Genomic DNA, 13,640 nt, shown 5'->3' on the forward strand with positions numbered 1-13,640 from the left:
TCATTTTTACAATTGCAGCTGGGTGAGTGACACCAAGGGACACGGGGCACTTTTGCTCGACTGTTTCCAACCCGCCAGGAATGTGCATCCACGTAAGCAAAAACTAATGCTGGAGCCCACACCGAACTGCGCACAGCTTTTGACTGAAACCCTGCGTTTGGTAGATGCCAAGAATGGAGACGGCCTGAGCACTGTCAAAGGGGAACTGCAACGCAGGCGCCTGTGAAAAGTAACCTGAGGGCTGGCGTTTCCCTCACCCCGGCTTTATGCTGAGAATTCAGGTGGATTTGTTGACTCTTCCTATGGCACTTATTCTGACTCCTGTAGTGGCTGCCGCCGCAGGTCTGATACGGTTTGGCAAATATATTCTTTAAAAGATAAAAGCAGCCCATTGCAGGAGGAGTGCAGCATTGCCCTTGAGATTTTTACAAATTCCTGCCCTGGACCATAAATAATGTATCAGAATACTAAGCTATTTGTTCTTTTCTCCTATCACCCCTTTCTAAGAGACATTATCACCAGAGAGACATCAAGGGCAAATTAGGTTTATGAAGAATAAGTACATTACTGATGGGAGAACGGAGGATTTAATACTTCTACTTTCTTTAATCATCAGTTTTAGAACATTTAAATTATGGATGAAAGGGAAGACGAATATATAAAGGCCAGATGCTCTCCTGTTTCTGGAATCGCCTGTACCCACTCCAGCAGAAATGGAGATCTCTAGTCCTCCAGAGGAAGGATACAGAGTGACCTGGTGATGCTCCAAGGTCCTTGGAGGTTGCACCCCCTGCGCATCAGGCAGGGGATCTGGGATTTACTGCTATCTCCTTTCATGCCCCGAGAGGGCATGTTTCATCCTCTGTGAAACAAATTTGTGAAAGAAATTCTGGTTCCCAGCTCCCTCTTTTCCTTGCCCCTTTTCCTCAGCTCCCCTTTGCCCTTGATCTCGGTTCTGGGGAACACCAACAACAATGAGAACTTTCAGAGAAGATGAGACAAAAATGGAGAAAATTTGCTTCCTATCGGCAAGTCACATTCAAGGAATGGACTCCAGAATAGGCATTTTATTTACTAAAAATAGTAGATGCCTGCCAGTACTTCTTTGCTGGAATTTTCCCACAAGAGAAATGTAAAAGTTGCTGCACACCAGTGCTTACCCTCATGTCGGCTTTGCAGCTATGCTTGAGATCTCGTGTTTATGACAAACAGTGCTTTCTTATCTGCAGCTTTCAGTGTTGGAACAAACTGTTTGGGAAGCACAGGGAGATGAAGCATTTGGAGTCCCCTGTCCAGTAAAAAATTCCTCTATTTTTATATTATTTGGGCAGTATCAGCCAGAACTGATGAACAAGTTAAAACAGGAGGATATTAGCAAATGCCTGATTTCAGAGGTGAACACTTTATTTTACTCATCTAGATCCACCTCAGCCCAAGTCTGTGGGAATGGAGTGCTACTAGAATTGGATTCCTGCATAGTGCTTATCAGGAGAAACGTGGTTTTCACAGGCTAGAGCTAAGGGCCTTAACCCTGCTATGAGAACCCGTAGTGACTCCTTGGTATTCTCAGCAGAGAAATCGGGCATGGAATTGCTCCCAGGCCTCGGCAGCCCCACCAGCTGAGGACTAAGGCATGCTGAAAGTGGAGCTACCACAGCTGCCACGGAAATGCAGATGGCTTCAGCTTTTACGTTGTACTTGGTTGCAGCTATCAACGTTCTCGTGCCTTTTAGGAAAACTTCCATCTATTTTATTTAATTCATGATTCCTAGTCACCCTGCTATGGCTTTTAAGTTAACCCTTGCTAGAGAGGAAAAGATTTCCCACTATCAACTGTCATGCACGCTTAGGATAAAATGCTTGAAATGAAAACTGGCTTTACAGGAGCTTTAGCCCACTGCTCCCTCTGCCGGGACCGAACTGGGATGGCATACGAGGAAAGAGAGGAAAGCCTGGCTCCCAGCCTCAGCAAATGACACGGGTACGAGGAACTCATTATCCTCTCGCAAGGAAGGGCAGGAGAGAAACAGAAAGTTCATAAGCATTAGATGAATCGCCAGGCTGCTCATTCCAACTGAATTCCTCCAGAAAATAATTTAATCATGCTTCTCTCAACAGATCACGAAATGGCATAGTTTAATGGGGATCATTTAATGGAAATTCTGAGAGTAATTCCTTAGCGTCACCACCTGGTATTCAGCAAGGCTATTACCCTCGGAAGAAAAAAATCATATCTCATAATATCCTGAAAATGTGCTTTCACTTACACTGTCCAGTGAACATTTCATGCGGAAGGGAAACTCCTGTCACATTAGAAACTTCTCTTTCGTGAATGGAAGATCTTTTAGTACTGTTATGCAGAATCAAAAAGTGGGCCCTTATACGGAGGCAATGTCTGGTCAGATATTTTTTTTTAGTGCAACATCTTGAAGCTCTACAAAAATTAGCCAAAATGTCAGTTATATGCAGGTAAGCATTACCTACAAACTCCGCATGCTCTACCACAGACAGAACACATCAGACTTGTGACTGTACTTCTGCTGGTGAAAGCAAGGGGAGGAGTATTTTGTTAAAAATCAAACATTTTTATTGGACTCATAAATCAGACTGCTGTCTGAAACGTGCTTTTTTTTAGCCTAGTATCTTTCCAAAATCCATTTCAATACTAGAAAGCTCCAAAACAATTAAATCTTCTAAAATTTACCATTAGTAATATAAATACTTGCCCTTTTTGATCTAGGTTGCAGAAGCCATTTAGAAACTACATTATTTTCCTGAAGACTCATGGGACTACTAGTATCAGTGCCAACTTTAAAAGATGTGCACACAATGCCCTGACTTCTTCTGGATAAAGTGGCATTTCCAACTCATTGTCCTGGTCTAATTTGAACTCAGTTATATTTTTCTTAAAGTTCCAAAATTATCATTACATTTTCAAAATGTTACCTATGGTAGTAGTGTTCTTTAACTCATATTCTAGGTTGGTTTCACTACATTTGGGTAGTGGTTTCCATATCTTACATGTTCTTATTTAGAGGAGTAAGAAAAAGATCAAGACTCCTTGTAGCCATGACTCACTTTCTAGAGGGTTAAGATGTTTAATTGTGAAAATTTCTCCAAGATACTTGAAAACAACATGTGAAAGAATTGCAAACTATTAATTTTGGTCAAAAGAACACGCACACATTTCAAGCAAAGGAAGTAAAATAAATCACAGGAACACAATCACATTTAGGAGTTAGTGAGGCCTCCAATAAGGAGGTAACTTACTACCTGTTTCAATTCTTCTTCCTAAAGAAAAAGAGGATCAGCACATCAGATTAGCCAGGATGTCAGTGAAGAACAGAAAACAAAGCCAAATTTGGAGTACAGGGTCAAAGCTATAGTTGAGATAGTTGAAGGTATGTGATCAGGTTACGGTCCCACCTCTGCACGCTTTGAAACACCAGAAGTGTGCAAGCTGTGCAGAACCACCATTTCCTACTCCAAATACCCTTTGTCCAGGCAGTGCAATGACAGCAGGCTGCCCTGACTGCTACTTGTAGAACTGCAGCACCTCATAGGTAGAGCAAAAAGTAGTCTGTCTACTAGCTCCCAAAAATCCACTGGTTACTCGGTGGGCTCTGCTGCGCAGGTGTCACCAATTCCTGCATCGTGGCTGCAGAAGCCTATGCCTGAGGAGATGCAAATGACATAAGGGGTCAAACTCATCCTTTGATGCTAATAAGTGTTGCTAAATGGTTTTCAGTGAAATTCTTTCTGCTCTTATCAGAGCCATATTTGACCCAAGTTGCATTGAATTTCCACGTTCTGATTTTATCTGGCATGGCCAACAACAAAACTGACTCTTATGCTATTCAGAGCACTTTCTTCCAATGTGAATTTCTGGCATCATCTGTCCTGAGGCACATCAGGTGAAATAGGGCTGGACTCTGCAAATAAAGACACATTTTCCATCTTACCCTAGTCTGTCTTAAAAATGCATGTGCTTTTCGATATCTCCATTTTTAACGGAGATTCTTTGTCAAGGCAAGCTTCATCTGTTTAACAAGACTTGTTTCTGTATTTTTGAAAATGACCAAGCGTCGTTGGGAAAGCATCTCTAAGATCGGAAAGTTAGATGTGGTTGTCAAATGGCATGTATGATAGCACTAGCAACTGAACAGCCAAAGTTAAAGGAGCTAGTAAAAACGATTCTGTATACTGTCAGCTGGAGTAGATAATAGTATATGGCGATGAGCTGTTTTTCTCACAGTTATTAGTTATCTCATTTTACATGTCGCTTTGTCTCTTTTCTCATTTTTTTTGTTTTGTATTTGATGTCCTCCACAGAAAAAACTCTAAAACCAGCTGAAACTGGACCAGAAAATAGTTTGTGTTTCAACATTGTCGAATGGCTGATCCAGAGATTGCTAGCCCAAAATCCAGAGATGCAGCCAAATCCTTCTGCAAAAAAGCAAAACGTGACTGCATTGCATCATGCTGCAATATTATTTAAAGGATTGTATTCATTCCTCAATAGTTCGAATCATAGAATTATAGAATAGCTTGGGTTGGAAGGGGCCTTTAAAGGTCATATAGTCCAACCACCCTGCAATAAGCAAGGACATCTTCCACTAGATCAGGTTTCTCAGAATCCCGTCCAACCTGACCTTGAATGTTTCCAGGGATGGGCCATCTACCAACTCTTTGGGCAACCTGTTCCATCTTTGGGCAACCTGTTCCAAGCCTGTCTCTAATGTTGCACCCACTTAGCGGGAGGTGACAATGATGATGCAGTGTTACTGCAGGAACAACATCATCTGAGCATCGTTTGAAACCCCTGAATTGAAACACCAAAGCAAAAAAATAGAAAGGGAAGGAAACAAAGCCAAATTTTATGGGTGGAAACAGTCAAGCTCTGCAGAGTCCTGCAGTCATATTGCCTCCCTCTCCGCTCTTGCTTCACTTTGCCTGTTCTCCTTGGTAATATCAGGTGGAGCTCCTTACCTTCAGCAGTTTCATGAGGCCTTCTAACTGAACCATAAGCTCCCTCCGGCTTTCCTGGAGAGCAGACATTCTCTGTTCCAGCTCATCCTTCCGCTGTCTGAGAAACAAGCAGATCTGATCAGAGCTCACCTCTCAAAGCGTCAGCAGCTTTTAACTGCATCACTTCCCCAGCCCGACCATGAGGTATATGCCTATAGACCACAGGAAAGCAAAGACCCTGTATGACTTCAGCACCGTGCTTAGAAAAGGGGCTAGAGGAAAGCTAGGGAGTTCCTGCACACTGAATATTCATGGGACTGAATATAGGAGTTAGGAAAAAAGACAGACATGGACACTGACCCTTCTCCAAAGAACAAATGTGGTTCAAATAAATGTGTTCTATTCCCTTGTGGGAATGCCTGGCAATTTTGGTCTTTGAATCTCTCTAGTCAATAACCTCCCTAGCTGTCAGGAGGAATTAAAGCCATGCCCCGAAGGCCAGGAAATTACAGCAGGGGCACTGAACAGAGCGAGATATGAGAGAAGCTGAGAGAGTTCAGAAATTCAGCCAGAAAACCACAGCGATCTGCTTTGGTTTCTATTTTTTTTCTGAAAGCAAGAGTAAGACTATCGCATGGTGGAGATGTAACTGCTCAAAAATAGCTCTTTGGACTCGGACTCCAGTGCTGGTCCTGTGACAGTGTGAATACTGAGCCACTCCAACTGTGACGGCCAGTTTGTGCCCACATAAACGGGAACAGCTTAGATTCTGCACAGCTCCACTGCACAGGACGGGGGTTCAGCACTTGCACATGTTCAACCACTAAATTGTGTGAGAGGTCCCCACATAAATACAAAATGAAATTGTTGCCTCCTTAAAGCTATGACATAATTAACGACACTACTGTTGAAAAATATACATATTAGGTATATTTTATACACTACTGTGTTGCAAATAACATAAAGCCACTATGTTATTAACCTTGTATTACCTGTAAAATATGACAATTTAATCCTCAGTGGAAGAGCAACGGAGTCAACAAGACTAAGTACATTTCCTACATTTGGGGAAATATGAAACCCTGACCCTGAGCCTTCTCTGTAAGTGAGCAGTTACTGCTATAAACAACACTGATTTCTACAAGATTGCTCATGCGTGCGAGCTCTCACCTATGTAACAGGATCATATAGTAACACTGCCAAAGTTGTATTTACTCTTCTGGAGGATTAATCTATTTTCTGCTACAAATTGCCCGTGCTGGCTATTCTTTTCCAGGCATGCCATGGTTGGAAATGCTGTGAACTGCACAAAAGCGACTGAGTTTAAGAAACCACTAATAAAAATAAGATACCTTATCCATGTAATTCAAAGTGGCAGGTCCTAGCACAGACCTCTTCTGGGGTTTAGATTCATTCTACAGGCAGAGAGGATCTAAGCAGCATGCAATGTACAGACTGCTCCTCTGACTTTTTTCTCCAGCTGTACCCCAGAGTAAGTTCTTGGAAGTAATGGGCTTTCTAACCTGTCTCCAAGACAGCATTGGTAATGTGAAGGAATGTTGTGTTCAGAACCTCATTTCAATGAGTCTGCAGCACTACAGCAGCCAGTGAAAAATACTGGGACAGGTACCCACAACATAACTTACAGGTTCCAGCATTTCTTAATATTATATGAACAAAATTGCCCTACTGCCCTAATTGCTTCAAGGCCCAAAAATCTGTGGGGTAACAGATGTAAATCAATGCTGCTGCTCTGAGTCCTGCTTGTTTTACCCATGATAAGAACAGCCTCATGACATTTTAAGTGTCTTTGAATTGGAGTTGGTGTCGAAATTCCACAGTAAATCAAAAGCCAATCTTTTGCCTTTCAAATAGTGAACATTTTAGAAGGTATGCAAAGCAGTACAGACCCACAGATTAGAAGTTATTTTCTGACTCTGACACTGCATATTAAATCAGAAAAGATATCATAATTGAAGAACTCAGTGTCACTGCCCTAGGGACATCCTGTGTCAAGAGATTCAAATAAGGATATTATGTTTTTAATATGTGTAGCAAAATTGAAAAGAGGGAAAAAATAAGTAGTCAGTCTGCTAACACTGTATAATAATTTAACTTCTTAAGGATGACAAATTTTATTTGTCAACTACATAGAAAGCTAATCTCCTAAGCTTGCTTAAAACAGACATTAGGCTTGATGCACAGCAGCTACATTATTCGTGTATTTTATGCACTGTACACATTTTCATCAGTCAGTTTTGTGTTTCTCACAGAATAGCACTTGCCTGTAGACATCTAGAAGTAATTACGTACTAAAATCACTCATAGAAATGAAGAAGCTAATTTGTCTTCAGATTGAAAAGCAAATGTAATTATTTGTGCAACAAAAATTTTTTAGTGTGGAAAACTCAGTAATAAAACTATAAAACATTTGTAAAGAAAAAATTCAGCACAGCTTCTTACACTAATTTGCTTTGCTTATGAATCAGACCACTAAAATATTACTTGTGTGAGGAGTGGCTAAGTGGCCAAAACCATTATTTAGTCTTCTCATATGAGAACTCCTCTATGGAGAGGGTGTGTGTGTATAAAATTTAGTCTAGCATTGTTTCACTAGAAAGAAAGCGTTTACACTCTATTTACATGAAGTGTTTTGAATAGTTATTACTGGATTCTCTGTCTGTCTCTCACAACATGAACTTCAGGACTCGCAGGGAGCCCGTGGGTCTGGGCCAATGTCAATTGTTCTTCTTCGATGTGATATACATGGCAATTAGGATATCCATGTAGAGTACCCTAATTAACAAGCAGACACATCCATATCAATGTTGTTAGCTTCGTGGAATAATTGGAGAAATGATCCTTTAAATCTTCAGCTGCTGCAGATGACATTACTCCTCACTTCCCACGTGATGAGGAGGATCATTCTGCAGCCTGGTTTTGCACCGTGAAAAGAAGTGACATCTCCTTGGAGTTCAACACATGGGGGAAATTTCCAAAAATTAATGTCTGGTTCTGGCTGTAATTTCATGTAGCTCTACATTTACTTTAACATAAATGAGAAGTCTTTGTAGAAGCATTTGTTCTGACAGAAGGACATTTTTCCCCACATAATTAATGACATTTGGACAGGGCTTTGGGGACCTATTCCAAATGACCTAAGGGCCGAACTCTGCAAACACTAAAGCACATGCTTAATTTAATGTAGATGAGTAATATGTGAGATTCCTCATGCATGCTGTTTAAAGCACAAGCTTAATTAGTTCTAGGACTACAGCCTGCACCGAAAATGGAGAAAAAAATACACATTGTGTTATTTACTTTAAAAAGCCCCCAAAACCGTAGGCCAGGCTTATCTCTTATTTTGTCTCTTACTGAGAATGACTGGCTGGCCCCAGTCATGGAGGTTTTACCACTGTAGACTTACCTCAGGAGCCGGAGCTCCGCAAGAAGAGTGGGATTTTGCTGTGCCTTCTCCGGTGTGGGCTGGGATGCTTGCTCATGTTCAAGTCGCAGCCTCTGGATCTCCTGTAGGATTTCTCTTGGGAAGGAGAACAAGCCGAAGACTGCAAGTCAGTAAATTTCCACAAAACCACCTCACTGGACATCACAAGAGGAGAAAAAGTATGACTGTATGTAGCTCTTCATCAACATAGATATGACTGGGCTCCAACCAACAAAAGAAGCCCTCAGCAATGGGACAGGGCTCTGGATATTTTTAAAATAAACTTTCAGGATTTCACCACAAAGGGAAATATTTCTTCAAGACCTCCAAAAATCAAAGGTAGACATGAAATAGCTCTATGCTTAATTAAATTGCTCCCTTCTAATTCTTCCCCACGAACATTTCAAGCACCGCACAAACTTAACAAAAGTTAAAATAACCTATCTGGCCCTTCTTGAGTATCAGAGAAAATATTAGCGCTTAAAAAAATACTTTCAGTGTAAGTAAAGATGTCAAAGCGGTCAACAATTCATAGAGAAGCACTTTAACAGGACTTGTTACGACTGGCTTGCCAGCCCCGGAGCGCTGTCAAACGGCTGATACAAAGGTTCACAGCAGAAGGTTGAAACCTTCATGAATTTTGTCTCCTCTTCACAACGCATGGGATCGCAGACGGTCAGGAGGCAGCTTCAGACTATGAAAGACAAATCGAGACTGGAGCTGGTGGCTCGTTACACGGTGACAGAAGGCAGTGCAGAGTTTGGAATAGGAAACCATCTGGTCTGGGCTGGCCTCTGTTTCACAGTCCGGCAGCGAAAGCAGAGCTCTGCTGCCACACATTTCACAGCATCAGGCAGTCTGATACCCAGGGCCAGATCCTCCGCTGCTAACAAACGGGCATCACTCCTGCGTGGGGCCGGCTGGCCTATTTCTCCTGGACACTCTTCTCTCAGTCTCGGTCACATCCGTACCTAGTGTCTCATTTGACCAGCAGCCTAACTTACTGCTAACCTTCCTGCAAACCTTCCCCACGCAGACTGTGTTTCTGGAGAGCTTTCATCATGTTTTTCACAAATAAAAGCAGAGGAGCATAACATTACCAGCGTGACTAATCCTTTTATCATTTCGCATTATAGTGCTACAGAGGATCCAGCTCAAAGCTAATCTGGTTTTGAAACAGGACAGGCTTTTTTTTTAGCCCTTAACAAACAGCAGCTGCAAACAGTAAAGTATCAATGATTATATCATGCCATTGAACAGCACACTGATTAAAACACAGGGTGGCTATGGATTTCAAAGCCTTGTCATACTCTGTGGACCTTTTTGTGCCCTGTGCTTTTTATAGGGGGAGGTGTATGTGCACGTACAAGCACATTGCACAGAAGTAGGTGGTAAAAAATGTTAAGAAACAAACAGACACACACAATCTACGGGACTGAACAAAACCAGGTACTTTGTGGATGCTTACCGGTTTTTATTTTCAAGCTCTGCAATCAGCTGCCTTTGTTGCTTGTTTGCATCAATGGTGAAGGAGATATCTGATGCCCCTCTCTGCTGACCCTGCTGCTGTTTTAAAGAAGAGAAGGCTGCACTGAAGGAGGAATAGGCAGGATGCACCCGTGAGTTCAACACAGATCTGTTCTGTGAAATCTGCTTACAGAAAATACAGTACCAGGCTTGCCTACATGAAAAAAAGAGCATCCATGTTGTGCTCATACCAGTATGGCTCCATTGCAAGTAAAAGCAGGGTAAGTGCTAGAGTAAATAAGACTCAGTGTTTACTATCCTGTCATTCATTGCTTCTTCAAGGAGCTTCCTCTGAACCAATCATAAAAGGCAATGGCACTGTGGCAGGCAGTCGCTGTAATATGGCTCTGAATTTTGATACTACAGACAACAGGAATACACTGAAGCAAACCCCAGTGTCTCTCACTAAACAGAACAGGATGTGTTTCCAGTGCAGTGATACTTCGTTCTCTTGCAAGTACAGTTTTACTTTCAGTTTGAAAGCTGTAGTAGTTTTTGGTGTGGCTGTGTCGCCCACTTGGCCAAGTTATTCTATACACTCTGATGATACTTCAGAAAAGCTCTTTCCTCAGTCTTTCAGGTACAGCAGAACCTTTTTTTCCCAATAAAATGAAGTGGGAATTAAACTATTTCTTACCAAACCCATCTGTGCTCACTACAGCTTCATTGGACTATGCTCTTTTTTCATGTTCATCAGCCATAACCAAATACCGATTTCCTTGTTCACACTCCTGTATTTCAGTATTGTATCAATGACAACACAGAGCAAGACATTTAAGATATTCACAGCTATCAAAGATATCCATTTATTTCTAACTCCAGCCTGAAAGAATCAGACATTAAAAAATACTCTGCTGAGTTACTGCTGCGGTCTGAGCGTTTCTCACTGTAAAAGCCCTGTGAAGTGTAACTCTGGAGCCCAAATGTATGTGACGCCAGGCACCTCCTCCTCCGGGAGGTGGACCCTCAGAAAGGATGAAGGTACATCTCAGCCATTACCTTTGTTAGCGCTGTTTGTGGGGAAAGGCCAGCACGTTACGCCTGTAACCACGTACTGTTTTTTCTACTACAGGTACGTTTTCCCAGAAACACTCCATCACAGGGAAGCAGAACAGTGCATAAAGAAGAAGAAGACATGATACACACTGGTGGATGTCACGACTGGTACATGGGGAATCTTTATCTTGAATGCCCAGTGTTATTAACACAGTTTGTTCCTTAAAAACCAGAATGAACATCAGCAAGGCTTCAAAAATTTCCACTTTAGTCCTAACGTGATACCACGCTTATGCTCAGAAAGATTTCTGTATACAGAAACCTTCTCTTTTTCTTCTGTCTCTTTCATTCAAAGAGCACAAATGGATGGCAATGAGAAATTCAGTATCTTCCTTCAAATCAGCTCTATTTGAAAGCCACTTAAATATTGTTCCCCAAGTTTTCCCCCATATCACGGACAGAACTGATTTCTACCAGTTTCTACCCAGAGGCATTATTAACGGGAAATCTTGTTCCCATAAAGAATTACCTTCCCTCAGAATCAGGACCATGACCTCCAGGTTGCCTTAAATTGGAAACACTGTGTCACACCTCCCCAACGGACTGATTTGGGCTGCGCTGGCAGAGCAGGAGCACCCCTGCACCCCTCTCTTCCCCCACAGCTGCAGGTAGTGTGAAATCTTCTACGACAGACGGCTTCACGGGGCGGCAGATTCATCTTCACGGCCTTCACTTGGGATGAACGTGACTCAATGTTTTTACACAAAGAGCAGTGCCTGGTCTCGCCCTTTCAATTGACCCCGCAGTGTAAATCTCAGTGTGAAAATACGCTTCCGGGCACTCCGGACTGGCTGCTTTTCACTTAACTGTCATTTATGGTCCCTTCTTCTATCAAATGTGCTGAGATGGAAAAAAAAGTAACTAGGTTGACCTTATTTGTGCCACTTTAGATTTTATATACTTCGATTACGTTCCTGCTACATTCTCTCTTATTCCTGAATACAGTTAGTGAGGTTTTAGCCTGTCATCACCTTCTATCTTGGGATACATAAAGCATAATCATCACTGCTGTGAAATGAAAATGGGAGCCAGGGCTAATGCAGGGGGTCATTACAGTCATCCCGCTGAAGATCATTCTTTAAAATCCTCAGCACTTAGGGCCCCATTGGCCATGATATTTGAACTAAAGAGTAAAATGGATTCACCACCCCATTTTTCCACTGCAGTAAATCATTAACCTTTAACCAAAGCTAGTCCAGACAATATTTTCTAGTCGTTCCTGAGTTGAAGATATCAGGTTCCCTTTGCTGTGATTGTTTAAATACCATTGCATTAGTATATAGATTATATGCATTAGTATGTGGATTCTTTGGTTTAAATCAACTGCATAAAAGTGTTATTACTAAAGCATAACAGTGTGTGATGAAAAGGATAGGGAAAAATAATCCATTAATCATTAAAACAGTCAGATGTAATTTCCCTGATCTTGCCAAGTCCCTGGAACATGACAGAAGGAAAGTACCTTCCCTTAATTAAAACACTTACTGATGAAGAAGCTTCTGCTGCCAGCCTTGCTGCGTACCTGGCGATCAGCTTATGTTCTTCATCCAGGCGACTTGCGCTGTCGAGCACGCTGCTCAAGGTTGGAGAGGAAGGAGGGAAGACGTGTTAATACATGGCAGAAACAACCATTGCTCTGTCACACTGTCCACTCACACACCCTCACTACAGAACTGAGAAGCAAAATGTCACCAAATTAACAATGGCAGATGTTAATCGAGCAAAGGGGAGGGTGATTTCCCTGGGAAGATCAGCTCTAGGGGCCAAGGTAGCACCTTCCCTTAGGGGGAGACAGCAGCAGTCTGCAACCCCTGGCTAGAGCAATACAAGATGCAACCTGCAGACTACTCTGTCCAAAGAGGGCTGGGGTGTGGTCAGTACTGCCAGTCAGCATTTGTCTTCACTTTTCAGCTTTGTCATATCACCCAAAAGAGTGATTACTTTTTGGACAATGGATTAGTGGGAACCTCAGTGCTCGCTGAGGTCAACATTAGAAGCTTTGTCAGCTTTGTAACAGAAAACACTATTTAGAATAGTTTTGCAGGGCACTTACCAAGGCCTCATGGACCACAGTTTGGAATCACTGATCTAAGAATTTATAATCTGACTCTTTTATTCTTGGTTTCTTGGCATTTGGGAGTAGGATTTCAGAGAATCACATAATGGTGCACCAGTGATCCCAGACTTGGACTGACTGTAACCTGGAGCCAACTCCTGTTGCCAGGATGCAGGAGTCTACCAGCACCGACTATGAAAAGCGCCTGCTTTGGTCACATGAACAGAATCTCCACAAAAACTACTCAGAAAGTATAAGAACTTACAGCAAATATGCTGAATTCCTTTAAAATACTGCAATTTATTACTTTCTTTTTTTCTAACAATACCAAAGTCAAATATTTCTCTCGGGTTAATCCCTTGCCAGCTGTCCTTATTTTCAATGGAGGTTATTATTTAGTCAGATGAGCAGGCAAAAGGTAATATAGTGACAACCTTTACTATTTCTAAATATTTAAAGTTTGCAGAGAACCACCAAAACTAGTAAACTGACAATAAAATGAAATATGAAGAGGACTTAGCTGACCCTCGATAATCCCAGGATTTAGAATCCTGCATTGCATTACTTTTAGTATATACAAGAGAAAAA

General features: G+C 41.9%; 1 protein-coding gene across 24 annotated transcripts in view; it reads right to left on the minus strand.

Annotated features, from left to right (window-relative positions):
* Positions 1-13,640, minus strand: part of DTNA (dystrobrevin alpha) — a 235,196-nt gene that overhangs the window by 18,769 nt on the left and 202,787 nt on the right. For 12 of the 24 annotated variants that reach the window (XM_075416222.1, XM_075416202.1, XM_075416204.1 and 9 more), the window contains 5 exons: positions 12,482-12,569; positions 9,882-9,979; positions 8,396-8,509; positions 4,990-5,086; positions 3,274-3,291 (listed from right to left, as the gene is read on the minus strand). In XM_075416222.1, coding sequence (XP_075272337.1) covers positions 3,274-3,291; positions 4,990-5,086; positions 8,396-8,509; positions 9,882-9,979; positions 12,482-12,569 — 415 coding nt within the window. The remainder of the gene's footprint in view (positions 1-3,273; positions 3,292-4,989; positions 5,087-8,395; positions 8,510-9,881; positions 9,980-12,481; positions 12,570-13,640) is intronic. The other 12 variants (XM_075416200.1, XM_075416210.1, XM_075416209.1 and 9 more) reach the window with 3 other exon arrangements.

This window comes from Opisthocomus hoazin, chromosome 3 (assembly GCF_030867145.1).
Source record: "Opisthocomus hoazin isolate bOpiHoa1 chromosome 3, bOpiHoa1.hap1, whole genome shotgun sequence".
In the NCBI taxonomy this organism is placed as follows: Eukaryota; Metazoa; Chordata; class Aves; order Opisthocomiformes; family Opisthocomidae; genus Opisthocomus; species Opisthocomus hoazin.